General features: G+C 49.7%; 1 protein-coding gene across 2 annotated transcripts in view; it reads left to right on the top strand.

The window, feature by feature from the left end:
- Positions 1-27,821, top strand: part of EFS (embryonal Fyn-associated substrate) — a 143,783-nt gene that overhangs the window by 92,899 nt on the left and 23,063 nt on the right. For both annotated transcript variants that reach the window (XM_069633949.1, XM_069633950.1), the window contains one exon: positions 23,010-24,152. In XM_069633949.1, the coding sequence (XP_069490050.1) occupies positions 23,010-24,152 (1,143 nt within the window). The remainder of the gene's footprint in view (positions 1-23,009; positions 24,153-27,821) is intronic.

Raw genomic sequence — 27,821 nt, 5'->3', positions numbered from 1 at the left:
ACCTTGGCTCCGCACCGCCCATCAGTCCTTTTCTCCGCACGATCGGGGCCGGATGCACTTGCATCCTCGGAAGACTTTCTTCTCTGTTTTCCTCTCTGGCTCTCGCTAGCGTTCGTTTACTAGTCTGTCTTTTAAACTAGATTTTCCAGACGGTTCATCGTGTCACCATCGCTTCGCGAGGGCGGATCCCCGTCCTCTTTGTTTAGAGTGTTTGGGTCTGGAACACCATTGGGACTCCTGTTTTTACTGTGACGCCCTTTCGGTCCGGGCACTTCAACGTCTGTTGGAGCGGTGGGAGGAGGTGTTCGGACGAACTCCTCCTTCACATTTTCAGGCGTTCATCGACGAGAAGAAAAAAGGCCCGGTAAGTTCTTTACTTTTCAGAGCAGCCCGTCTGGGGGATACCCGGGTTCCTCTCGGGCCGGGAGGGGCGTTGATCGCTCTGTTACCGGGGTTCGCCCTGAGGTGCCTGTCGGGCCTAATAATTCTACCAGAGTTTTCTCCGAGGGTCTCAGTAAGGGGCCTGTGTTCACCGGAGTACTCTCCGAGGCCCCTCCTGTGGGGGCTGTTTGTAGACACAGTTCTACTGAGTCGTGGGGTACCGGAGCTTGCTCTGAGGCCACTCTTTCGGCTTCCCTCAAAGACAAAACCGGGGTGCACCCCGAGGTCTTGGCTGGGCTTGAGGTTACCGAACGGATGTTCGAGGCCCGTGCCGATAAGGCTTCTACCGGGCCTAGGTCGAAGGTACCTCGTACAGAGGCTAAGGCTACCAACAGTTCTGAGGGGCCGGGCAAGGCCCTGTCGGTGAAAGCGGTTGCTCACTGTTCCCGCTCTTATGGTGACACCAGATCTGTTGAGGGGGTAAAGAAGAAAGTTTCTTCTTACCGACAGCGCCGAGGCCCTTCCTTCGAAGGCTCAGTTGGCGGTTGGTATGTCGCAGAAACATTCCAGGCCTCATAGTACCGGCTCTGAATTAAGACCCCTGACCCATCGACGGGGACCCCTGCCTCACTTCCTCACGTGCCACAGTTCCCCTCAGATGAGGACAAAATGGCGGCTGTTCCTGCCACGGCGGCCATTTTAGGTTCTACCGCCTACAACTACGCCATCGGCCCCTGGTGTAGGGTTCGGTCCTTCGGGTGAACCGAAGGTCCCTTGTGCGCATCCTACCGGCCGGTTTATGATTGGAACGCCCGGATGCCTCTTCCGCACAATGTTTCGTTGCCTGCGGGGGCGGCTCCCTTGATTTATTTGAATACGTCGGCGGAGGGACCGGTGTGGCACCCTTCCCCGTTACGTCCCTGGATTTGTCCACCTCATGAGAGGCCTCCTCAGGTTCCGAAACAATCTCCTGAGGACGCCTTTTTTCGGTAAATTTTAAGCGCTTTTGCGCACCGACCCCATGAGGGAATATTTCAAAGGGCTTTTCAAGGAGATATGTCCACCCGCACCGCCGGCTCCACCCGTTCCGCTGGTGGTCCCGCCGGCGCCGTCCTTGCCAGTGGTGCCTTCCCCTGCACTTCCGCCTTTGCCACCATTGTCCCCAGTGGACAAGGCAGTGCCTGACACGGCTCAGCAGGATCCTGACCTGTCAGATGACCCTCAAGGCGATCAGGACAGCAAGGACCTTCCCCGCTCTATCAGAGCTTTCCATGACCGGGTGCTGGACATGAGTTTCTTAGATGTTCCGGTGCCCGAGGCACCTGCTCTGCAGCAGGGCGTTCACCTTGTCTCCTTTGGAGCGTACCGGCCTGTTCTTGCAGAAGGACGTTCTGGCCGAGGTCCGAAGAGTTTGGGAAAAGCCACACTCGGGACTTTTTGTAAATAAAAAGATTGACGCGAGGTACAGGCTGCATTCTTCGGAATAAGTGGCCTTGTCTTGTCCGCCTCCCTCCTCCACAGTGGTGGCTACGGCTACGTTGCAATCCAGGCCTGCAGCATCCTCCTCCGCGACAGCTACTCAGGTCTTGGGAAAGGAGGACAAGCTCCTGGACTCCCTAGGGAGGAAAATCTTTGCCAATTCGGCCTTACAGCTCAGGCAGGCCAATGCAGAATTGATTTTGGCGGGAGCTAACATGCGGGTGTGGAGAGGTCTGTCGGAGTTTGAGGAGCACATTCTGGTCGAGAAGTTGGAGGATTTCAGAGGGGGCCTTTCCGATGCCAGGGTCTTGGCCCAGGATCTCCTGGAGGCTGCGGCTCATCACGTAGACACCTCGGCTCAGGGTCTGATGCTCGGGGTTGATACCTCGCGGCAAGCTGTGGCTCCATGCCACTAAGTTCTCGAAGGAGGTGCAAGACAAGGTTCTGGACCTTCCATTTGATGGTAAGGAGCTTTTTCACTCTTCTACTGATGTAGAGCTCACCAAAACCAAAGATAGCACTCAGATGGCTAAATCATTGTCTGTTCTGGTTAAACCTCCCTTCAAGACTCAAAGGCCGTTGTCGCAAAGTCGACCTTCCTCTGGTTTTAGGGGCTTCCTCGACCGCAAATCTCGCAGAGTGGATACTCCTGCGGGGAATAACCGCCGTAGACAACAGCGTACGTGGTTTTTCTCCCGCTCCTCAGCCTTCTCATCAGGTTCAGGTGGCACCGCCACCGATAAGCCTGCAAAATGAGGGTTTTCCGCGCTTGCACGAGACCACGTGGGAGGACGCATTGCGTCTCATTGGGAGGCGTGGCAGGCCATCACAGAAGACAGATGGGTCTTGTCAGTCGCTCGAGCGTGCTTCCGCTTACCTTTACCCCCTACCCCACCCCTCAACCCTCCTTTTCAGCTGTCAGGCTCACCCTCCCTCAAGGCCGAGGTTCATAAACGTCTGCACCTCAGAGCTGTGGAACCCGTTCCCCTTGGGGAGCGAGGGGAGGGTTTACAGTGCCCAAACCCAACCAGGCTGGCCTGCGCACCATCCTAGACCTTTCCCAGTTCAATCTTTTCCTACCCCAAGAGAAATTCAAGATGATCACGCCCGGCCAGATTCGCTCCTCTTTGCAGATGGGCGATTGGCTCAGCGTGGTGGACCTTCAGGATGCGTACATGCATATCCTGATTTGGAATCCACACAGGAGGTATCTCCGCTTCTCTTTGGGAGAGGAGCACTTCCAGTTTCGGGTGCTTCCTTTTGGCCTCAGTTCGGCGCTGCGTGTGTTCACGAAGATGTCAGTGATTGCGGCCTATCTTCGCGTCCAGGGTATCCATGTGTATCCCTATTTGGACGACTGGCTCCTACGCAGCCCTTGTCCGTTGGCAGCAGCGGACAACCTCCAGTCTCTCCTTCAGCTCCTGTTCCATCTTGGGCTGTCGGTGAACTGGCGGAAATCCTCCATGACGGTCTCACAGGACCTGACTTTCCTGGGTTTTCGTTGGAACACGATCGACTGCCGAGTGTATTTGACCAGGGACAGAATGGCGAATCTGTTGGCCACGTGTCAGATGTTTGCGCAGTCAGAGAGCACGTCGGCCTTGTGGTTCCAGAGACTTCTGGGCCTCATGGCCTCGTGTCTACGGGCTCTTCCTCTTGCCCGTCTCAAAATGAGACGGACCCAGATGGCTCTTCGGAGTTCCTGGCGTCAGGCTGTGGACCCGGATTCCAAGCGGATAATGATTCCGGATTCCATGAGAGTGGACCTGGACTAGTGGTCATCTCTCAGCAACCTTTCAGTGGGCGCTGGGTTCCAGGACCCAGCCCCCATGGTGACGATCACGACAGACTCCTCCCTTTTGGGGTGGGGTGCGACGTTAGATCTTCTTCAGGTCTCGGACCTCTGGTCGCCTCAGGACAAGCTCCTGCACATACATCATTTGGAGCTTCTGGCGATTTTTCTGGCGCTCAGACCGCTCATCGTCAACAAGGTGGTCCGCATAAGAACGGACAATGTGGTATCGATGTATTACATAAACAAGCAAGGGGGAACAAAGTCTCCTCCTCTCGTGGACCTGTCCATCCAGATTTGGGAGTGGGCCGTGCTTCATGGGGTCTGGCTGCTTGCAGTGCACATCCCGGGCCAGCTGAATGTCACTGCGGATGCCTTCAGCCGGCGGACAGTAGTCAGCTACGAGTGGGAATTGAAGGCGGAGATCCTCTCATGGATTTTCTCGCGTTGGGGCATACCGGAGGTGGACCTCTTCGCTGCAGCGGTAAACAAGAAGCTTCCTCAGTACGCCTCCAGAGGGGGGCTGGGAGCCACCTCTCTGGGGGATGCGCTCGAGATTCCATGGCACGACATGAGAGCTTACGCCTTCCCGCCTCTTCCCCTAGTTCGAGCAATTTGGTAGTAGAAGAGCTCGGTCAACTGTTCTCTTCTACTGATAGCTCCGTGGTGGCCGGCCAGGTTTTGGTTTTCAGAACTTCAACACCTGTCAGTGTGTCTGTCGATCAGGCATGGTGCCCGAGTTCACGTCTCTAGAGCGTTTGGGTTTGTCTGCGGATAACATGCGCATTATCCAGGCAGCCAGGAAACCCTCAACCAGATCCCAATACAAGAGTAAATGGCTCAGGTTCTGTCATTGGTGTTTGGAGAAAGAATTGGACCCGAGGGTGGCAACGATTGACACAGTGCTGTCCTTCGTATCCTCCCTAGCAGTGTCAGGGGTTCATGTTCTGTCTTGCAGGACTTATCTCTCAGTGGTTTCCGCTTACCACTCTACAGACCGGTGTTCTTATTCTTTAACCCGGTGGTGAAGAGACATTTTGCTGGCTTGACACGCATCTTCCCTCCGGTTCGTAGCCCGCACCCGCCTTGGGACCTAAATGTAGTCCTGACGGCACTGTGCCATAAACACTTTGAGCCAATGGCTACAGTTGACCTTAAGTACGTGTCCTGGAAAGTGTCCTTTCTGGTCGCCGTTATCAGCGAGGAGAGTGAGTGAGCTCCAGGCATTGTCGGTGGAGCATCCTTTCTTGGTCTTTCACAAGGACAAGGTAGTCCTTCGGACAAACCCAGCTTTCCTACCAAAGGTAGTGACCGAATTCCATCTGAACCAGTCGATTTCCCTTCCGGTCTTTTTTCCGAACCCTGCCTCATAGGCGGAAAGGGTTCTACTCTGCCTGGATGCCCGAAGAGCTCTTAAGTTCTACCTGGACAGGACTTCAGAGTTTCGGAGTTCTTCCCAACTTTTTGTGACCTTCGGTAACCCTCGGGGCAGGCGGGCGTCTAAGGCATCTATTTCCAGATGGATCTTTCACTGTTCAAAAGCTGAAACCACCTAAAGGTATCCATGCACACCAGGTGCGAGGCAAGGCAGCCGCGGTTGCTTTTCAGAAGTATGTTCCCTGGGAGTCCATCGCTAAAGCGGCTACTTGGGCCTCCCCATCTGCTTTCTGTAAGCATTACTGCCTCGATATGAGCTCTAGAGCTGACGCTCAGTTCGGCTAGGCTGTGCTGAAGAACCTGTTTCAGTAAGGGGTATTTCCATCCACCCATAGATCCTGTAAGGAGTGCTTGGGAATCTCCCATAAGTATGGAGGAAAGGGGATGGGACGTAGGAGTATTACCAGGTTACTCACTGTAGTGACCACCTTACTCCTAGTCCATAGTCCCCTTTCCTCCATACGCCCGCACGCTGTCCCCTCTAATAAGGTTGCTCTGTTATTGCTAACGGGTCTTTGACCCTGCGATAGAAAAGGACTGATGGGCGATGCGCGGGGCGGAGCCAAGGTGGGCGGGGTTACGGCCGCGTACCGGGCCCCGCGCAGGAAATAGAGGAGGGACACATTTTTGGAAAAAATGTTGGATGCTTTTTACAAAGTCCTCCGGTCCCGTCCCACAGGACGGAGAGATGTCCCAGAAGTATGGAGGAAAGGAGACTATGGACTAGGAGTAAGGTGGTCACTACAGTGAGTAACCTGGTAATTACTGGATGTTATATGTATGAGCATTGTTTCCAGCAGTTGGTATTCTTTATAGAGTAATGTAAGTACTGGGACGAGGGATGTGGAGTTAATGCTCCGATTACTTTACGGTAATCTTAATTACTCCTAGCCCCGATCTTTCTTGTCCCGGCCCAAGGCACTTCTGGTGCTTGGTACTTCAGTATTGTATGTGCAGTTCTGCCTCTTTTCAGGGCAGAAGGAGTGCAGGGAGTGGGGCTGCAGACAAAATAAGGATTTTATATGGGTAAAACAGGTCCCCTTCATAGAGGAATGTTATGTTATAGTGCATTTGTATAGCACCTTATATACCATTGGTATGAGCTCAAAGCGCTGTGGGTTGAACGCCCTTGGGGGACCGCTGTAGTCTAGGTCAGTGGAGAAAGTAGGGTAGCATATAGTGCTTGGGTGCACTTGGTATGTGTGCAGCCAGAGTGGTTTGCACAGATATGCTGCGTTCTAATGCTAGGTGCGGTGCATTGGTTGTGAGAGATTAGTGTAATGTGTGCAGCAGGGTGGGTGGTCTGCGAGTCTGCATTCTGGCTGCACTGGGGCCTGTGTAAGAGATAATGTGTGCAGCTAGGCCGATTTTCTTTTTTCTTCTGTTTTTATTTATTCTTTTTTTTTCTTGGGGTATAGCTGTGTTCTATTGTTGGTGTAAAGTGGAGGGTGAGCCTATCGGTAGGAAAAAGTGTATGTGATTACCTGTAGGAGGCCCCCCATTCCTGGTTAGTTTTGGGGCTCGATGAGCAGGCCGTGTCTGTCCTGGTGGTTTGCGGTAGTGGATTTCCAAGAGATACTCTGGCTGCTACGGCATATGTTGTGTTAGCCCGGTTAGACTGTCCATTTTCCAGAGGCTATGTTGTAGAGAGGGGGCCGATTTATGTTTTGGCTCCCTAGTCATAGTTTATGGGGGGGGGGGGGGGCTTGGGTGGTTCCTGACATATTTGTGGTTATCGTATGATTCTCCGGAGAGCCCAGCCAGGCTTAGTTGTTATTGCGCCTCCGGTGTAGGAGTTCTTGGCCTTAGACCTTGGTAGGCCAGGGTTGCCTCATCTGATCATATACCACCTTGTGTGCCAGATTGGTGCCATGATATGACCCAACCATAATGTTTAAACCATAAGTTCTATGAGACTCTGCATTGCTGACTCTCTGATTTGATACTCAAATGGGTAGGGCTTGACCTGGGTTAACCGGTAACTGGGTCAGATTTATTTGGCTGGCGGGTGGGAGGGGTGCCTGTGATTGCTTTGCATGTTAGTTCCCAAATGGGTAAAGGTTGGCAGGAGAGGGTCTAGTCGCACTTTGTTGTGCGTGGAGCTATTGTGTTCCGGGAATATGGTGGTGCGTAGGGTCCGCGGATAGGTTTGTATCCTCCAAACATGGCTGAATTTGTTGGCTGGAATCACTAGTAGGAGGGCCGTGCTAGCCTGTGTTCCTACACAGGTGGCGGTGAAGATTTCTTTGAGGAGGGTGGCGGGGCAAGGGTCAAGAGGGTGACCTGGAGGGTCTGCTGCTGGACAGTAGTTTGAGAACTCCTCACTCGAGATGGGGTTGAAGGATGGCGCTACGGGGGCGGGGCAGTAGCTATCTTGAAGAGTTGGTGATGGGTGCGGGATGAGGTTGGAAAGTTTTGCATTAATGGAGGCCGTCCTGTTCAGTACGGTGCTGTGCAAGTGTTGGGAGAGGGAGTCGATTAGCGTTTGCGTGGACATGGTGGCAGCAATGGCGTAGGGGAGGCTTCAAGAATTCCGAGATGATCCTGTGGAGCTCTCTTGTACTGCTGTGGCACTTCGGGATTCTTTTATTGTATGTTTTTTTTTGGCTTTTGGATTTTTAGTTAGTGGACACACCTGGATTTGCTAAGATGGGTTTGGGACGTTCGCCATTCGCGCTCGTGGGAGCGATTATGGGTTTTGTAAGTCTTCAGGTGGGGGGTGAACCATTTGGGGGATGTGTGAACAGTAGGACTAGGAGTAATGAAGTTTACCAATAAGTAATCTGAGCATTAAATCCTGACACTGGAGTATGTGCACATGATTCCTGGGGTTACATATTCGAACTACCTTGCCCATGTATGCAAGAAGTCCACATGCAGAACACTGACCGGCATACATGCCTAACAGAGAAATTACACATTATAAATCTGGGTTTGCGTCAGTATGTTTTATGGTCCTGGTCTCTTAAGGATCCATTTGCTCAGTCAAATGTTACCCTAAAGGGTCATAAAAAGGCGCACTCCTTACGTCATACATGCTTGCCCCAGGCTCCCAGTGTTCTCCTGGGCAAGAAGGAACGTTCCTCCCCCACGCCTCAGCAGATGGGCAGGAGAATGCGCAGGGAAAAGGTGGGGTGGCGACACTTGTGTGGAAAGGGTTACGAAATGAAGGGGAAAAGTTCCTTCGCTCTTCATGCAGGGGCTGCCTTGATGACCTCATTGTCATTCCTCAGATCTTTGCAGGGTCCGGCCCCTGCCTTTGGGGCCGGAAACCATAGCAATACATGCTGTTTTTTGGCCACATGACTGGGCTGGAGCTCCTCGCTCATCCCTTTTCGGTTCCAGCTGGGCTGACGACATGCTCGTATGAGCCGCCCATTTGGTTGACGGCCAACTGTCTGCAAAAGCTTCAATCTTGCCCTCTGTAGCCAGAGAGGGGGATGGGGAAGTTGTATACGCCATTCTTGTCTGTTAACTTCTAAAATGGGGAGCCCTGACACTCCTCCCATTGTAACAGAAGGGGGGACAGGGGTGTTCCTGGACTAAAGGTGACATTGGCAGCAGGTCCTGTGTGTTACTGACTGTCTCAGCCTTCCCAAGCTTCCTCCGTCACCAGCCTGTCGAGTCAGACCCCTAATTTCCCCATAGGCTACTAGCCCGCCTCAGGGCAGAGGTGAGGCGGGTACTACCTGCACCCCTACCACACCCTCTTAACCGTTCACTCCTTTACCAAGTTATATATACCGCGTGCCGATGCCCCCCCCCCTCCCCCCCCTCCCCCCCTCCCCCAAGCACCTGGCTGGAGTTCAAACAGTCCATTAGTTGGTGTCAGTCAGCCTCAGTGCGCCACAGCTCCGCCACACCGCCCTTTCCCAGAAGCATTTCATGGGATCCTGCCAGAAGGTGTTGCGCCTTCATTCTCCCGGTGAGGAAATGTGGGCCGTGTTCGTTGTAGGCCTGCTTGGTTGTTAATAAAAGCAGCTGCCTTTTGCAGGGGGGATTGTAAAGTTGACCCCCAACCACTCCAGACGTATTCTCGCTGAACGCTCGTGCCCAACTTTTACAAGAGGATCTGGGCGAGCTGCGCACACGGCCCCCTCTTTCCCAGTGTTTCTCCCCGAAGACATGGAGGATTCTAGCTGGACCGGGTTGTTTTAACGGTAACTCGCCGGATACCGCCCATCCCCATGTGCACCATAAAGCGCAGTGGTGCAGTTTTGGTATCAAAAGCTTTACTGGAAACCCTCATGAACCATACTGAAAAGCTGCTGCAGCAGTTCCATTGTTGGGTAGGGGTGCAGGTTGGTGTTTCTGTGGGGGAGTTTTGTGCTTCAGTGTTTGTTGCGCTATATGGGTGTTGCTTCTGTATCTGATGCAGGTGGGCTTTGTGGTGCCTCTGTGCAGGGCCGCACTGGCCTATAGGGCACTGCAGCAGTGCCGGAACCAAACGCGCAAAATGCCAGCGTGGGCCATTTTTTTTGTTTGTGGTCAAAGCGGGCCACTTTTTTGCCCAGTTTGATGAGTTACTTCACTGTGTGGCTAGTAATTTTGACGAGTGTTGCTGAATACACATTATTTAAAATGCACAATTTCCATCACATTTTATCCAAAAAACTCCCCCTTGGGCACTATTCAGTCTGTCAAAAAAGGAATGAATTGCCATTTTCAACGGTGGGCCACTTTTTCATTGGTGCTGAGAGACAATTGTATGGCCCAGTCCGACCCTGCCTCTGGGTTTTCATGGGGGGGGGGAAATCAGCAGACCAACACAAAATGACACACAAGCATGCATTTAACACTTATTTCTTCTCAGAATAGGGTTGGGATTATGTCAAGATAAAATGTAAGTTGTTGGGGTTCGTTTACTAATGGGTATACTGGTCTCCCTCTGGACGCAGTTTTGGTCGTAGTGCCCTGCATGCTTCTTTGCCATAATTGCAGTGGTTTAAGGCCCAGCTCACTATTGTAATCCCCACCCACGGACATGCCCCCCCCCCCCCACAACTCATTTTCTGCTCCAAACCTACCCCCCCCACAGCTCATTTTCTGCTCCAAATCTATGGAGCCTAGTTTATCTTTCAGGAATAGGGCCTAGCCCACTTTTATAGGTACCGGAACAGGTATACACCAAATTGTTCGTTTACAATTGTTCGAATGAACAGTTGACCGATTTTAAAGGGTCACAATTGACCTTTTCACAATTGACATATGTGTTTTGGGTTGGGTGGGGGTTGCGGGGAGAAAAGCAACAAAGCGACTCGCAGAGTGCTTCCTTTCCCCCAGACAAATGCATTATTTGGAATGAAAAGCCATTCACCTCTATGGGAACTCATGAAATGGCGGTAGTCTTGCAGAGCATGAGATTAGCAAGACCCTATAAGCTACAGTACCTCCAATATACCATTTGTGGCAGAAAATGTGGTGAGCGCCATGTATAAATCAAACCTGGAACACGCCAAGAGAAAAAGCATCCGTGTACCACGCCTGCGTACGCTTAAGGCCCCTTATCTGAACGAAATTGGTGCGCTTAGTCATATGGAATGACCTAAAGACCAACACGGGCGCCAACATGGCTTCAGTACTTCTAAACATCCCTGCAGTGTTAGACACAGAGAACCCACTTGGTACTCCTCAATGCTCCCAGAAGCAGGACTGTGCAACCCCATACTGCGATGGGTGACCTCCTTCCTTATCAATCAAACCAACTGCCTGGCTACCCTTGTGCACAGTAAACGCACTTCATCACGTGTGGAACTGCAAGGGTCAAATGCATCTCTCCTGCTTTTCAACATATAAATTGGCGCATTTGTGAGACTCCTCAAGATATGAGGCCTCACTTGGCTGCAAAATTCTTCACAGACGACCCAAAAGTCCTCTTCAAACTCTTAGCCAAGAGAGACACAACTCACAAGGTCCCTCATACAAGTGAACTCCGATGACCAGAAACACTATAAACAACCCACAGAAGATGGAAATTAAGATCTGCCCTAACACCACACCTCCAACAACAATCCCATGGCCTACAGAGATGGGCCGGAGACATTGAAAGCGTTCAAGAACATAGGAAGTCTGTTGGACAACGGACTAAGCTTGGAGCAATAAATTAACAATGATTAGAAGTTTCTACACTAAATCAACAGCACAATAGGGCTGCTACTGAGACTCGACTGCAGAGCTAACATCACACCAGCACTCAGAACATGCTACTGGCCAATAAAAGATCACACTTAAGAGCACCTTGTATCATCCGGTCAAATAGCACAGCGAGTAGAGCGCTCGCTTTGGTATCTGTGCAGAGCCTGTTGATGCAGGTTCGAATCCCGGCAGGCATCCTTCCGAGGTCGATAAATGAGCACCACACACCGTGGGTAATAATATGGGTAATAATAAGCAGCGCTCAGATACCTGAGGGTTTGTAGCAGTATATAAATGTTAAATCATCCCTCATATCTGTCAGGGCAGGGGGGCCAATTTTCACCCAAGTGAAACGCATCCCTTCCCACTGAGGAGCCAGTTTAAGAGTCAGCAGTGATGTACTCGTGAACAATTCCTTGTTCTGTCAGAAAGAGGTATAGCCTTCTCCAACATTAAACACATTTTGGAACTCACTTCTAAGGTGAATTTGCACAATTCGGGAAAAACATGATCTCCCATTCAACGGTAAACCAATGGTTGTTCAATAAACCCAAAATAACCAACTCTCCACCCAAAGCCCTGACCCCTTCCAGGTGGAGCTGCACCAAATTTAAAGCAACACTGCGCTATTCAGCCCTGATCACACATAACAAAGTTAACCCAGGGATGGCTGGAATCTTGTCTCTGCGCAGGGCAACCACTGAGAATCTGCCAAAGAATTGCCTTCTGATTCCAACCTCTCGTGGCAGCCCCTCGAGTGGATGTCATTTTGAGGCATCCGGACAGCTCATCTAAGGCTCTTCCGATCAACTCATCACTGCACTATATGCACCACTGCGTTTTCCCCAATCGTATTATGAAGCTGCCATTCTTGTAGCAGACCTGCTGACACCGGTTGCCTAGGTTGTGGAGCGACTGTGAAAGGGTGGCACCTTTTCAAACTTTCTGCAAGAGGTTGATCCAGTTGTTGCCCACTGTAATTGGCCCAGTATTTCCCCTAAAATGTGCTTCAAGACGCTCCTATTTTGGCTGCCACTCTAGGTTCTCCACCGCTGCTAGTTTCGTAGTTGCCCCACCATACCTAACGCCCCACTGCTTTTTGTTCTGGGATTGTGCACGCTGTAATGTGCCCACTGTGGCTCTCCTACAGGATGCCCCCGCCGTTAATCCACTCAGGAATATTCTCCACTCCTTTTTCGTGCATTTTGATTTGGTACCGAGGATCCCTACCGTTGTCTGCTGCTGAATGTCTTCCACGGTCATTTACTCCACTGTGATTTATTCCCACAAGGCATTTCCTCCCTGCTATTTAGCTCCAATGTCACTTGTAACCCCCTGTTGTCTGTTCCTGAACGTCTTCCTCCATGTTTGCACACATTGGTAAAACTGCCTCAGTTGTTTGCCTCCACTTCAGGTAAGATTGGGCCAGAGACTGTTTACCTGATCCTAGTAGTGGACCCACTAGGTCAAAGCACAGGCCGGGCCAATAGTCAATCACCTCTGGATGTGAGCCTTCTTCCTCTTAATACTTTAGTAAGCTGAAGGTGAGAAAGGGAAGCCAGTACGAGCTCCGATCTGCAGTCTGAACTTGCCCCAGCATAGCCTCTACCGGTATTACCCAGATCAATAATCAGACTCTAATACTGGGGAAAATGATTTGGGGATACAGCTCTCGCCCCCACAAAAAAGAACTCTTCAGTTTGGGTCAAAGTTCTTCAGGCTCTTTTCAATATAGGCTGATGCTCCTCATCCCTGGATCAAAGGTTTAGTATCCCTTTGTTGTCCTCCATCCTGTCAATTCACCATGCTCAAGATGTTCTAAGAAAAGAAACTGGCATCTGGCTGGTACCAAACTCTGAGTAACCAGGCATTTTCAGAATTCCTCCATACAAAAAGCAGTACAGGTGAAGGAGCCTTTATTAAAGCAAAGTCGTCAAACCACCATTGAATCTAAGATCTTCGAAAGAAAGCTATGGCCAGAAAACCTATTTCAGTTTGACTGTCTCTTCTTAAGGCAAGCCAATGCCATTGTTGCAAGCAATGGTCTCGGAGTGTGGCATCATTAGAGCAATGCTCATCTTTTCTTACTCGCAAGTGCCAAGAAAAATACATGTGCATGCCTTGCCTGGGCAAAGAGGCTCCAAAACACAAACTCTTCATATTCAGTGATCTCTTAAAAGCATACTTGTGTACGATGAATACTGACAGTGGGAGGGGCAGGTATGGTTCAAATATTCCAGTTTAAAGCAGAAGACTAAGGAGAACATTGTTTGATTCAGTGGGAAATTGGCAAATTCTATATCCAATTTTAAACTTTTGCAACCTCCACCAATTCCTGCTCCGACTGTCACAGGGCCAACTTCTTATCTGCTCGCTGTCTGCCTGAGAGTAAGACTAACTGGAGCATGGTATAAACCCCAACCCGACCAGTTAAACAAGTGTTATCCGGTGCAGGAACGATATATTTATATTTTATTTGTATCACGCTTGTACACTGGTGTTTCAGGAAGAATAATTAATGCGAAGACTAACCTTCCAGGATTCTCCAAAGACCCAACCATGAGTCCTTCTTTTTCTTTTCTTGTCGGGCACTGGGTGGCCATCGCTGAACTATTCCTGAAATCCCTGAGAGAACAACTGGTTGGTAACTACGAGGTCCTAAAGATCTCGGGACTGCATGTCCCAGGATGAATCCAATTTAAAGCTCCAAACCCAGAGCAGATTCCAGAATAGCTACCAGGGATTCAGATGAAGATCCTCTATGGGAAAACTCTAGCACATTCACTGAGACCCCTTCGACAAAAGATGCAGATCCTTTAAGGGTAAGACGCCATACTCCTTCCAACCACCCCATCTCCTTCCTTACAGCAGTGTTTGTAAATAATAAAGCCTTTCCCTCTTTCCTGCGGCTGCAAAATGTATGTAAGGAAGTCTTTCATTCTCCCATTAAAAAAAAAAAGACAAAAGGTGGGAAACTTACTAGAGGTTTTCCTTGCAAGGGAACAGCCATGAGGCAAGGAGGATCAGACCTGCAGTGAAGCCAGAGTGAAGGAAATCTAAAATTACATCTAGTCTTTTAAAGAATGCCTTCCCCTAGTTTGACTAGGAAACCAATTATCCAATCAATTTGAAAGTTTGCCTCAGCCAGTGGGAGGATGGAGATGTCTTTAATCCTGAAGCTAAGAATCACAGCCCCTGGAACCTCAGAAGAAGGTTGTGCTCCTGTGAGGGGCAGGAGAACCCTCCGAGACTAGAAGAAAGAAATACCCTAGAGGCCCTTGACTTGAGAAGTGGGTTGTGGGGTGAAAGTGACGGTGATCCCCAGAAGAGGCGATATGTAACAGAATGAGAACTCATTTGTACCCCAGAAAAGGGGCGTGCTAGTGAAGAGTGACTGTGATCCCAGAAGAGGGGGGGGGAGTGTAACTGAAGGGTTAAAGCCATTGGTCCTGGATGAAGGGTGCCCCGTTGAAGGGGAGGACTTTTGGGACACTTGCCAAGGGTACGGAAGCTCCAAATATCAAGAGGCGTAGAAGCCTTATGGTCCCTAGAAGAAGGGATAAGGATTGAGCACTAGAATGAAGTAAGCAGGAGACCGTCCCTGCCTGGAACTTTCTGTATGGCTCTGTTTTCTGTCCTTCAAATATATTCCGAGTTCAGCAATTGCATTTGCCAAGGAACATTTAATGTTCTAACCATCCTGAACAAATTTCCTTGCAATAATATTGTGTTTACTGTTGCAAAATTAAACCCTTTAACAATAGTCCGGTGTCAGTAGTTGTGTGTTCCCTCTGCCATGTGACACTGCCTCTGCATAAGTTCAGTAAGCTGACATTAAGTCGGTTGCAGCCTGTGATTCAGAATGACTGTCTCTACTCGTTGGATATGCAGGATGACGTGTTTTGCTTCAACGCGGCACAACCGGTTTTGACTCAATTTCTGCCTCAAGCCATAACCTTTCTCGGGCTTCAAAATGGCGATTTCTGGTTTGTGTGGCAAATCCAAGTCAAGACAACTAAAATAGGGAAACTTCACATATATGTATTTATAATGTAGCAATTAAACTAGAACAAATCCGTTCTGTGGTCGCTTTGGCTTTTTAGTCTCTTTCGTGACCTTCTGAGGGTCACATTTCTCATATCAAACTCTCATTCCGGCCTCTTGGCTGGGTGAGTATGTTGTCCTGAGACACCTATAGAGGCTTCTAGAAACCTCTTGGTTGCATCCGGTAAATATTCTTCAGCACCTCTCCACCAATCTCTTGGCTGTGAGAGGCTGGTTTTCTTAATGTCTTTCCAGCTTCTTGGCTTGTCAGGAAAGTGTTCCCATCTGAGGCTTTCCGAGAATCTTGGCCTTGTTGGTCGGTTTTCCATCATATGCCAAATCTGCATAGCCTTTTGAATGTCGGGGAAGCATTCCCTTTAAGACTTCAATGACAGGTAATGGTTTTCTGTGGCAACATGATTGTGCTTCCTTAGTTGAAGGAGAAAGGTCTTGTGCTGCTTCTGCCTCTATTTGTGGTCTCTGCTTCACGATAGCTGATGACTATACAGTGCAGGTTCTCTTTCTATACTGTGCAGCCTATTTTTCCACTGTATCATTCCATTGCTCTTTTTCAGCACCATTTGATAGTTCTACTCTATCAAAAAGAAAAGGGCACTGTCGTTGTGTGACAAAATGACTACTGCTCTGCAGGAGTACAGGGATGAGTAGTGGCCAAACCACCTACTCGGTCCCACATTACTACTAAACCAGCAGTGATCCCACATCATAAAGGTGAAACAGGAACTACCCAAAAGGCATACCTATTGCGCCTTATGTGGTAACGCAGGTTGAAGGCTGGCTATATCTTCAAGAAGGATGTGTGCTGATAACCGTAGCAAACCAAACCACTTAGTTCAATAGTATTAAAATAAAAGCATGTTCAATCAAGGTACAGTATAGACTTCATTTGAATAAATAAAATGAAAATAACTCATTAGAAGACCGGAGCTAGGAAAACACACCCTGAAAAAGCATGAAATACAGACAATGCAGACTTTTGCCGAAGGGCACTCTGGTTAGATGAGCGGAGCTGTTCGGGCAATGGGATTGAGCAACAATGTCTGCTCTTGGAAGAAAAAGGTAGAGAAGGGGGCTAAAAAGCCACTATGGTCCTAAAGTGGACCAGCAGGAAAAGGCCTCTTATCAGTGTCTTATTGTTTTGGGGGCTTGACGGCATTGAGCCAGGCTTTGTGGGTCATTCAGAGGTGGTGATTTAGCATCTGGTTGTGAACTGTTTGATTTGGTTTAACAGACAGAGGGTTCCAAGTTGCAGTGGCAGAGGGAAGCTTCGGACAGGCAAGCAATGTCTGGATTGGTGTAGCTCACACGCAGTACTGTGCCCACAGCTGTTCCTTGAATTCTGGGTTGTGGGAGGCCCAATCCAATGACTCCAGGGCAAGGTGAGTCCTTTTGTACTGCTCTCCCACTCCAGTTTGCTTGGCTGGCACCTACAGGAGATTTTTCACCTCCAATGAGCAGAAGCTTGGTTACAGTACAGCCATCAGAGCAGCCTAAAGGATTGTTTGCAGACAGAGCTCTTCTCTGACTTGGATGTATTCTGCTTCACCTCTATGGCAGAGGACTGTAGATTCGACTAGACTCCCAACAGAGGTCCAAAAGAGTATCCTCCTTCTCTTGAATGTTAAATGACACAGGGCCTTTTAAAGACACAATGGCATTGGGGATGGGACCAAAGCAAGCCTGCTGTAAGTGGTACAATCCCAGCTGTTTAACTGGTGCCCTTTGCCTCATGACCAGACAAGACAAGAGTACCTTACCCTGCAGGAATTGGAGGGGGCAGTAAAAAAGGAAGAGGGCCCTAAAGGAATCGAGATGGTGAGACCCTTATTAAGGCCTACCTACCTCTGGCTACTCTTCACTGCCCCCTTCCCATGCCTGCCGACTTCAGAGATTCCAGTGGTCAGCACCCTGGTGTGAGGAAGGCTTTTGGTATGTCTGTGCCTGCTTTTGAAGCACCGTTCACAGGAGACCTGTTGGAAGTGTCTGTACCCCTCGGGAATGTGTTGCCATCCTTCAGAAGAATAAAAGTGCAAGCAGCCAGACTATTAGTTTAACATTGTTGTAGTGGTAACAGTGAGACTGGACACAGTCAAATTGTTCCTGCCATCATGGCCCTGTTCACAGAGCTGGCACTTTGTGATATCAAATTGCTGTGGTTGTATAACTCTGTGCTCATATCATTTACCATAGCACAACTCTTCCTGTGTTATATTGATTTGGTTGCTACCAGGCTGACTAAGGCATACAATTATCGGAAATTTAGATCAGATGTGCCAACAATTAAAATGCCACCTCTACCTGTAGGGGCTTGAGTCCCAACGGCTGTCAGTGATTCCCTTGTGACCTGTAAACCAGCTCTGTGCTGCTGTCTGTCGGGAGACCCATTACACCAAGGCACATATGTGCAAGGGGCCCTGATTACCAGACCTCTTTTAGAAACTGAAGGATCCTCATTCAATTTAAATAAACCTTTTTAAAAGCTAGGGCTTTCACACTCTTGTGCATGGTAATCTGTCACAAGATGATAAAAGATCAAGCAGATATTTTAAATTTCATTGACCACTCTCACAATGTGAATGAGATTTTTATTGTTCAGTCTCCTTTCTTCATCGACGATAATTTGATTATTCACCAGTGATCTACAGGTGTTTTAAAAAAAAAAAATGTGTAGAGCTTCCCCCTCAAGCCTCTGACCTTCTTGCTAGACCCTTTTTCAAACTTCAACGCGCTCTGTGGTCATGGTTACAAATATGGTTGAAGAATATCCTTCAGGGCTCCCCACTGTACTCATGCGCTCCTCTGCTACCAACAGTCACCCCAAAAGATTTGTAGCAATTCAAAACGGTGACCCTAGGACAACCGATCCAACCATGCGTGTAGCACTAAAGTTTCATCTGACAGATCACAGGGACCAAATCCTGCACCATTATTTCGAATATTAGCATGTCCAAACTTAGCTAGAATTGTGAATAATAGCATGTCCCCATGTGGCCCAGCGTCCGTGTGCAGCCCATCTCCCAGCCCCCTCCCCTGCCTCCATGTCCCCGTTTGTGTGCTTCTTCCCGCCTCCCCAACCCTCCCACCTCCCCTGATTGGACCATCTGGCTGTCATAAGCGACCCTTCCAGGGCAGCCCTCTGCCCGGCAGCCCCCTTCGGCTAAGGGCCCCAAGGCCAAGGTTGGCTCCGACCTCGGCGGCTCCAAGATGTGTTTGCAGGGGAACCCAGTGAATCCAGCAGTCAACAGACACCTGTTTGGCATGGATGGGGAGTAGAGCAATCACTCTGCTCCAGAAAACCACTGCCACTCGATATTACCTCCCAATAACATAGAGTGCCATAATATTAGCATGTCCACACCTAGCTAGAATTGTGAATATTAGCATGTCCACACTTAGATAGAATTGTGAATCTTAGCCTGCGTCGCATCTGAATGGTATTGTGAACATTGGACTGCGTCGCGTCTGGATAGAGTTGTGAATGCTAGCATGTCCACACTTGGACAGATTGGTAAATATTTGCATGTCCACACTTGGATAGCATTGTAAATATTAACATGTCCCCACTTAGCTAGAATTGTGAATATTAGCATGTCCCCACTTAGCTAGAATTGTGAATATTAGCATGTCCACACTTAGCTAGAATTGTGAATATTAGCATGTCCACACCTAGCTAGAATTGTGAATATTGGCATCTCCACACTTAGCTAGAATTGTGAATATTAGCATGTCCACACTTAGATAGAATTGTGAATATTGGCAAGTCCACACTTAGCTAGAATTGAGAAAATTAGCATGTCCACACCTAGCCAGAATTGTGAATATTAGCATGTCCACACTTAGATAGAATTGTGAATATTGGCACGTCCACACTTAGATAGAATTGTGAACATTAGCCTGCATCACATCTGGATGGTATTGTGATCATTGGACTGCGTCGCGTCTGGATAGAGTTGTGAATGCTAGCATGTCCACGCTTGGATAGAATGCGAACATTAGCCTGCGTCGCATCTAGATAGGTTTTGATTGAAGGATAGCATGCCAGCGCCTAGATGAAACTCTAATGTTAGCATGTGCCACACTTGGAACTGTGAACACCAGCCTGCGCCACTCCTAGATAACATTATGAATGTTAGCATGCCCACACCTAGATAAAACTGTGAACATTGGCCTGCGCCGCTTCTAGATAGGACTGTGATCACTTAGAGACAACTGAATATTAGCATGCTAAAGGTCCGGTAACCCACTAACCAATATAACCTCAAACTCTGCATACTTCTCACTCAAAACTCACACAACCATCTCTCGCACCACAAGCCGCACGCACTTCACAACACTGCAATAACACATATGCCGGAGCAACAGCACACGCGGACTGACACTGATCCAATACCTGTACCAAAGCTCAGTATCTGGTGTATACCGAGCTGAAGCTGCCAACAGAACACCACTCCTCTCACTATCCTACTCCCTCTTCACCTTACTAACCCATCCCACCTTATTTACAGATCCGCCAGAGCGCCTGGGGACCAATTCTGTTGGTGACGGTGCGCGGTACAAATACCTTTAACATTTAACCATTAATCGGACAAGCTACAAGTGCCTCTATATATACCTGAATAACCGTTCGACTCTGCTTGGTTTGCTGAGAGCAACAATCTTGTTTTAGGTTGCCTTATTAGAGCTTTACCTCCAACTACCCCGCCTTCCCCCCATCCCCCGAACCTCCATCAGTGCAGACTGGTAAAAGTTTGGGTGGGGGCTGGATTTGGAAAATGGTTTTTACCCACTCAATGGGCAAATCGGATGTCTGTTACATAAAATGGGTCAGTGATTTACTCCCAAGTGGTTTTGATAAAACCTAGGCTACATCAATAAATGTCTGGGACTTACTGTAATGCAGCTAAATTAATTAATTCGGCTAAGTGAACTGCACCTCAATGATGAGGCCAAGGAGGCCGAAATGTGTCTGGGGACGCATGCTTTTCGAGGCAGAGAGCTTGTGGCCTAGCAGATTTGGTTGAGCTGCTTCTGTTGGACCAGGATGGATCCGAATGTGTCTGGACTCCAGTCATTTGGTAATGGTGCAAAACATGACGGTGCCACGAGTTATATAGGAGGTGCTATACAAATACACATGTATCTTTCTCCCTCTCTGCTACCTCATGATTCCTTGCATAGACATGTTTGATGGCTGCATGTCTTGTCCCCCCTCTCTTGCTCCTCTCCTTCCCCTCCTCCCCTCATCTTGCCCCTCCCGCCACCTTGGCACTACCCCATTTGTCGCCAGGCATAGTAATCATAGTTGCTTGTCTTTCACAGCCACCCTCCCCCTCTTTGTCCTTTATGTAAATTGGCACTTACTCCTATCACTTGTCCCATGACCTTTGATAGCAGCTTGTCTGCCCCCCCCCCCTTTGTCTTCTGCTCCCTTTCCCCACCATGCTCTATTCTGAATCATCACCAGACCAAACAGGATAGTAATTAGTTGTTTGTTCCTCCCCTTCCCCCTCACTCCACCCTCCCCACCCCCTCCCCTTCCTCTTGTTATACTCATGAAAGACATCCATTGTCTTCAGGCATAGTAATGTTACTGCTTGTTTGTTCTCATTTTCTTTTCCCTCCCCCTCTTCTCCATAAATGTGTCAGCACTTGCACTATGGGAAATGTCGCCAGGCTTATTAAGATAGTTATTTCACATTCTGAATTGTTTCAAGGACTTGTAAGAATGTATTTTTTGTTCTCCCATGTTCCCTCCCGACTTGAAGCGCTTTGAAACACATTGTGTATAGGCGCTATACAAATAATCCACATGTGCAACTGTCTAGCGAATTCTAGTACAGGGAAAGGGGATTGCCTCCAAACAAAGTCTGCTCAGACGTGTGGTGATTGCCGAAGCAATTTCCGGACCTCACACCTAGGTGTCAAGGCTGCACTGTTGTGAATATAAATCACCCGTGGACTATGCAAATCGATCTCATTGGGCAGTGCTTTGTTTTGCCACGATGCTAGGGCAGTGTGTTTGTTTTACCAGGGGATTCTTAGTCTAATCTTTGTTTAATCGTGCTTTCCAAGGGCACCCGGCAGCAATGCTGCTTTGTACTTTCTCGTCAAGTGGAGTCCAGGGTCTGCGCTGATTGACCTTGTCTTTCAAAGGCACTGTGGCCTGCTGGGAATTTTCATGGACTGGTAACCGCAAGTGAATGACAAATCATTGCCCTTGCCCCAAGAAATGGTATCTCTGACAACGCCATAACTTTGAAAGGCATGGTCTATAGGCGCGGCCCCTGAAGTCTACTTGATAGAATGTACAAGGAAGCGTCGCTCCTGCGCGAACCTTTGGTAGTCTCGCTCCACCGCTACCCCCCTCCCACTTCAGCACCCCGACCTTCATTGTGTGCAGTGGACACCCCCACAGCCTTCAATTTTCCGCTAAACCCTGTTCATTGCCGCCAGACTACTGGTTCCACTCCTCTGTCGAGTGTACCCCTTATATGTACCCCCTATCTAAAACCCCACCTCCCTGACCTCCTCTGCCACTCTGCCTAGCCCCTCCATTCTATTCCTGACTCTCCCTGTTAATGCCGGGGAACTTGGCGTAGAAGTAGTAGCATTAAGTCATTAACATAAAGATTCCCCGTTTTTAGCAGCACCGCTTTCTCAAACCCGGAAGCCAGGTGAGCGCAGGCTGGCTACAGCCCGCTGTACAGAACTTTCTAGAGCTTGGGTGGAATCAACATCACAGTGGCGAGGGCCCCGGGAATATTGCGGTCCTCTGAAGCTATTTTCACGAAGCTTTGCCCAAATGCAGATCGAGGAGAGAGAGAGAGGAGAGGAGGGGGAGGGGGGGGTGGGTGTGTGTGTGTGTGTGTGTGTGTGTGTGTGTGTATTATTTTGACTTGGTCTAGACATTTGTGGTGTTTCTGTGAGACTTAAGTAAAGATATATGCGAAGTTAGGGTGGAGCAAGGGATGTGGGGCTTGGTTCAGAACTGGGGACAACAAAGAGCTATCATACCTCCCAAAGCGACTTTGCAATGGTGCCCACACCGATTGAGAATAAGCGATTATTTCTGGAATGCGACAAAGATATGTATCGGTCCCTCAGGTGAATGGTGGGGAGGGTGTGTTTGTTATAATTGTTATATCATTATTATGCAAAAAACGAATACAAATAAATGTTAAAAAAAAATCCATCTGTACGCCAACGGGCCAGGTGAGGGTTGTTGCTGTTAGGTGGTATAAGCGAATGTGGCAGTCCAAACAGGCCACAGTTCGCACAAAGTGGTCTGTCGGGAATTTGTGCTTGAAGAATGGGTACTCCATGAGGTCACATGTACGTTCAATCTAGATGATGCTTTTATTTCAGACCCTTATCTCTTGGACAGTTCTTATTGGGTGCAGCCCTCCTTTGCAGGAATTGCTGTTGGCGAGAGTGTCTGCCATCAGTCACTGTGTGCTAATGATTCAGCCTTCCAAAGAGAGGTGCAAGCACATGGGGAGGGATTTGCAAGGTGACAGATGGTCGTTTCATTTTTTGGGAGGGGGTTGTTTGTTGAGTTGCTGGGAAACCTTGGAGCAGAATACAGTTGCACTGAGGTCCCAAGGGCTAAGGGACCAGGAATGTCCTGAGCAAAGGGGCCAGGGCAGTGGGTTGGGCTGGATCAAAGTGATTGGGATGGTTGAGGTCTAATCTGTTTTTGTTTTTTCTAATCTATCCATAGGTTTACGACCACCCTCCCCCTCTTCGAGACCCCCTGTGGGCTCTGCAGTCCCCCAGTGATGTTTATGATACTCCAACATCTTTTGGAAAGAAAGTGGCACGGGTGGCCCCGCAGCCCATCCCCTCAAGCTGTGCTGAACCAGAGCAGATCCCAGAGGACATTTATGATGTGCCGCCAGCTTTCCAGAAGTTGACCGAGGAGGTGCTAGAAGAGGAAGACGACGAGGAAGTGTATGCAGCCCCTTCCAATCTGAAAAGAGCTTCTGCCCTGCTTAACCTCTACGAGGTCCCTGAAGAGGTCCTGTGCGCTGAGGCAGACTGTTCCGTCTATGACGTGCCAGCACTGGCCTTGGAAGAGCCCGCCTCACCCCCTGTTGCTCTCCACCGCCTCTCTATCTCCAGCGCTGGCAGCAGCCGCTCCAAGTCGTCTGTGGAGTCAGGCTCAGGCAGGGATGCAGCACCCTTGGTCAAGGAGCTGGTGGTGGACGTGGTGTCAGCCCTGGAGACTCTTACTCGACTTCACCAGTCCCTGCAAGGCCTTTTAGTGGGTTTTGTTGGCAGGAACATACAGGAAGTGCCAGACGTAGAACCGCTGCAGGAAGCCCTGAAGGACTTCATTGGCTTTGCACAGGTGGCAGTCATGGGGTCCACACAGGCATCTGACCCCACTCTGCACCAGCGATTAGCCAAACATCTGGAGGTGCTGGAGGATGCTTTGAGGAACCTCCCGCGTAGTTGTGGTGTGCTAGAGGCATCTGGAGGACGACGAGTAAAGGGCCCCAAGACGCCAGTAAAGGGTGGGGAGCCAAGCATTTTGCTCCCCACTCTGACCTGCCAGATTTCAGAGAGCAGTGCTAGTGTGGCAGGACTGGTCCAAGCCAATGCCAACCTGCTCTTCCAGCGGCCACGACTGCCGTCCAGTGAGAGTTTGTCACGGCGACCGCTGCCTGCCCTGCCCACCCAGCTCAGTGCAGAGCGCCTCGCGGCTGAGGCAGCCTCCCCAGCCTTTGTACGCAAGGGCAGCATTCAGGACCGTCCATTGCCACCACCGCCTCCTGTGTTCATTGCCAGCAAAGCGGAGTTGGGTTCTAACGAGTATGAAGGCATCAAACTGACAGAGGAATACGACTACGTTCATCTCAAGGTGGGTAGGCCTTCCTTTTACTTTGCACTCTTTCCCCTTTGCAAAGCCTAAATTGCTTGCAAATGTTCTCAATGAGTCATGTGGCAAATGCATGTTCAGTTTTTATTAGGAGAAATCGTTATACAAAAACAGTCAATTGGGGCTCTTGGTCTGGAGGAACCTGCATGCCTTTCCCTCCCCCTTGAGGGGGCTCCAACCTACTTGGCTCAGTTTTCCTTCTCCAAAATGTTGTGTTGCAGTATTGATTCCCCAGAGACTGGGTACCCCTACTGACTAGTCTGTCCCGATCTTCGGGTAGGCATAAAGGCACATAGCCAAATATATCAGACTTCTAAGTAACATGCAGGGTACTATGTTCTCATTGGTGTGTCTTTCCTCAATCTTTTTCCCTCAATCTCTTTCTCCCACCTCTCGTCTCTCTCGGGCCAAATAGCTTGCCATCACAGTCTTCCTCATGCCCCACACCTCCTGCTACATCCTCCTCTCTGGTTCCTTGGTCCTCCGGCAGCTCCTCCGTCACCTGAACACATCCATGCAAACATTTTTTTTCTTTTTTAATAGCTCTTCCCTTCCTGTCTGTAAACTTCTCTCCACTCCAAGTAGGTTCTTGGGACAGCTATTTCCCTGGGCCAGTCACTGAACTCCCATTGGGTACTTGAGACTGCAGCTTCCCATGGCCAGTCCCTTTCTAATCTATCCCCAACTCCTCCCATCTCCTTCCCTTCATGGACGGGACTTCCTTGGCCTGCTGTATTTTCAGCCTCGATCTTTAAGCTTGCTACCTGTTCTCTCACAGTGTTTGTTAATCTCTTTCCTCTCCCCAGTAGGAGTTTCAACTATGCATGGGGAGTGATCCTGGGTCTCCCCTATTCCTTATACTCTTTACTGTCCAGTTCCTGCTCCACCACTCAGTCGTTCCCGTTTATCCTAGCCGGGGTTTGTTGTGTTAGTGTTCATCGCCCAGCTGGCTCTTGAAGGGGAAATACTAGACCATTTCAGTTGGTGAAACCGATCCTGGTCTCCTCTTCCGTGCTTTATCTGTTGGATCCAGGTGCTCCCTGAACTGTGCTGCTTCCTGTGATCCATAGGTCCGAGGAGTCTCATACCTGCAGGTAGTTGTAGTGCTCCGCCTTGCTGTGAGAAACCAGGTTGTTTGGTCCCCATGCCTCTGGGGAAGTATCTGAAAGATTAAACAGAGACCTAACCATGACAGAAGCTGATGAGCATCAGGGCAGAAAGCCTCCCCAATATGCATGCACCACTCCAGGCATACTGAGAAGCTGGAGACCGGAGTCCTCCCTCAACTCCCCCGCACCACCTGCTGTGATAGGTCGTGCTGTGGGTTGCTCAGGTAGGCATCCCCCGACAGGGTCATACTCCTGACTGTCACATCTTACATAGCTTAACCAACTCTTACTGTCGGCAGGCGCTACACTGGCCACCACGCATGGCTTTAAGGAATATAACTAGTATGCAGCATTACATGAGGAACGCCTCTCTGGCACTACCTATCCCATATACAACCCACAGATGTACCTACATGTAGGTAATTCCAACCCTTACGACAAATCACCTTTCACTGATGAGAACTTGAGGGACCAAATACCAGAGCCTACATCTGCACTGCTTTGGTCACTACAAGCACTACTCATCCCCCGCCCACCCCAGAGCTTACCTCTGCCGAATTTAGCTGCATTAACATGTGAACTGCTGGTTCTGACCACCACTCAAACCTCCTTATACACCGGCAAGTCACCAGATGCAGCAAGAGCACCATACATCCAGTCTCTGGCCTCTCCACCATGCCAGCCACACCAGCATCAGTACAGGGATCCTGCTCCTCCATGCTGCCTCCCTGCACGAACACTGAAGCGCTAGGCAAGTTAAGCCCTGTTGGGCCTGTAACACCTTCCCTGGAGCTCCCGCTCCACTCCAGCATGGCCGCCGCCATGCCAACCAACTTGATCCAACCCACGTTGCCCTGAAGATTCGCCTACTGAGCAACCTGATTGGGTTCAGAGCACCTTTCGTCTACCTGCAACCGGGAGCTGGCAGGCGACGCCGGCCCCCATCAAAGGCTGACCTCTCTCTGCCTGTCTGAGACTGAGGAGCCAGCGCCCAGCTCTTCCACCAACCCTCTCTGCCTTCATGCTCCCGACCTGCCTCTCTGCTTTCCTAATCACCTTTGGTAAAGGTAAGCATGTGTATTTCAATGTTCCTTCTGATCCACGGCACACACCTAAACCTACCTGCACACCATCCAACCTTTTACACCCTCTCCTATCCACCATCAACCCACTCCCCCCTCCTCTAACTGCCGCAGCTTCCCTGTGCTCACCTCCAGCACCTCCCTGGAACCCTCCTGCCCCCACTTCCACCAACTCATGCCCCCAGCGTCCTCTCCCTCAACACCTAGCCCACTCCCTCCGTCTCTCAATTGTGTTGCATGCACTAGAAATATTTGCCCTCCTCTCCAATGATGACATTGATCTCCTTGCCATTACCAAAACCTGGCTCCATGCTGCCACAGGCCCTGCCCTCTCCATCCCACCTGGCTATGCCATATTCCGCTGTGATAGGCTCACCAACCAGGGCGGTGGTTTTGCACTCATCTACAGAGACTCAATCCCTAACCGATCTATATCCTCTAGCCCCCTGGCCAACAGTGAAATCCTGTCAGCTAAACTTGTGCTCCCCCCCACCCCAGGCTACCTTCCCCAGCCACCTTATCTACCACCCCATGCCTCTTTCCAAATCGACCTCACTTAACTCCTATCCACCAAACTCTAAGCTCCTTCTCGTGGGCGACTTCAGCCTTGGCTATAACGACCCAGGAGACAAAGATACCATAACTCTTGGTAATGCCACCTCGGCCTTAGGCTGCACCCAAAGCATCCTCACTCACTCTAGGGTGCGCACTACACTGGCTCCTAGACCACAACTAATACCATTATCTTCTTTAACACCCCATGCACATGGTCAGACACCATATTATTGCCTTCTCCATACCCACCACCAACCAGCCCACCAAAACCCCATCCCGTTAACCCCCCACCATTTCTCGCTCTACATGCAATCTCACCAGTGACCGTCTCCTGCCTCTACTCAGCAACCTGCCTCCGCTCTCCACATCCAACACGGACAATCTCGTGGACCACTACAACGGCCTGCTCTCCAATGCAGTCTACACTCTTTCCCTGCTTAAGCAGCATAAACACAAACGCACCAAACGCAGAAACTCATGGTACACCCCTGACCTCCAACTGCTACGCTAAAAAAGTGCCACTGAGTCAATCTGGCCCAAAACCCCCACTAGACGGAATTGTGAAAGTTAGCATGTCCACTCCTAAACGGAATTGTGAAAGTTTGCATGTCCACTCTAGAACTGTGAAAGTTAGCATGTCCACTCCTAGACGGAATTGTGAAAGTTAGCATGTCCACTCCTAGACTGAATTGTGAAAGTTAGCATGTCCACTCCTAGACTGAATTGTGAAAGTTGGCATGTCCACTCCTTGATGGAATTGTGAAAGTTAGCATGTCCACTCCTTGATGGAATTGTGAAAGTTAGCATGTCCACTCCTAGACGGAATTGTGAAAGTTAGCATGTCCACTCTAGAACTGTGAAAGTTAGCATGTCCACTCCTAGACGGAATTGTGAAAGTTAGCATG

This window comes from Ambystoma mexicanum, chromosome 13, assembly GCF_040938575.1.
Source record: "Ambystoma mexicanum isolate Mex_15411 chromosome 13, UKY_AmexF1_1, whole genome shotgun sequence".
NCBI classification, from domain to species: domain Eukaryota; kingdom Metazoa; phylum Chordata; class Amphibia; order Caudata; family Ambystomatidae; genus Ambystoma; species Ambystoma mexicanum.
The sequence above is the reverse complement of the archived record's forward strand: the minus strand, read 5'-3'. Positions and strand labels throughout refer to the sequence as shown.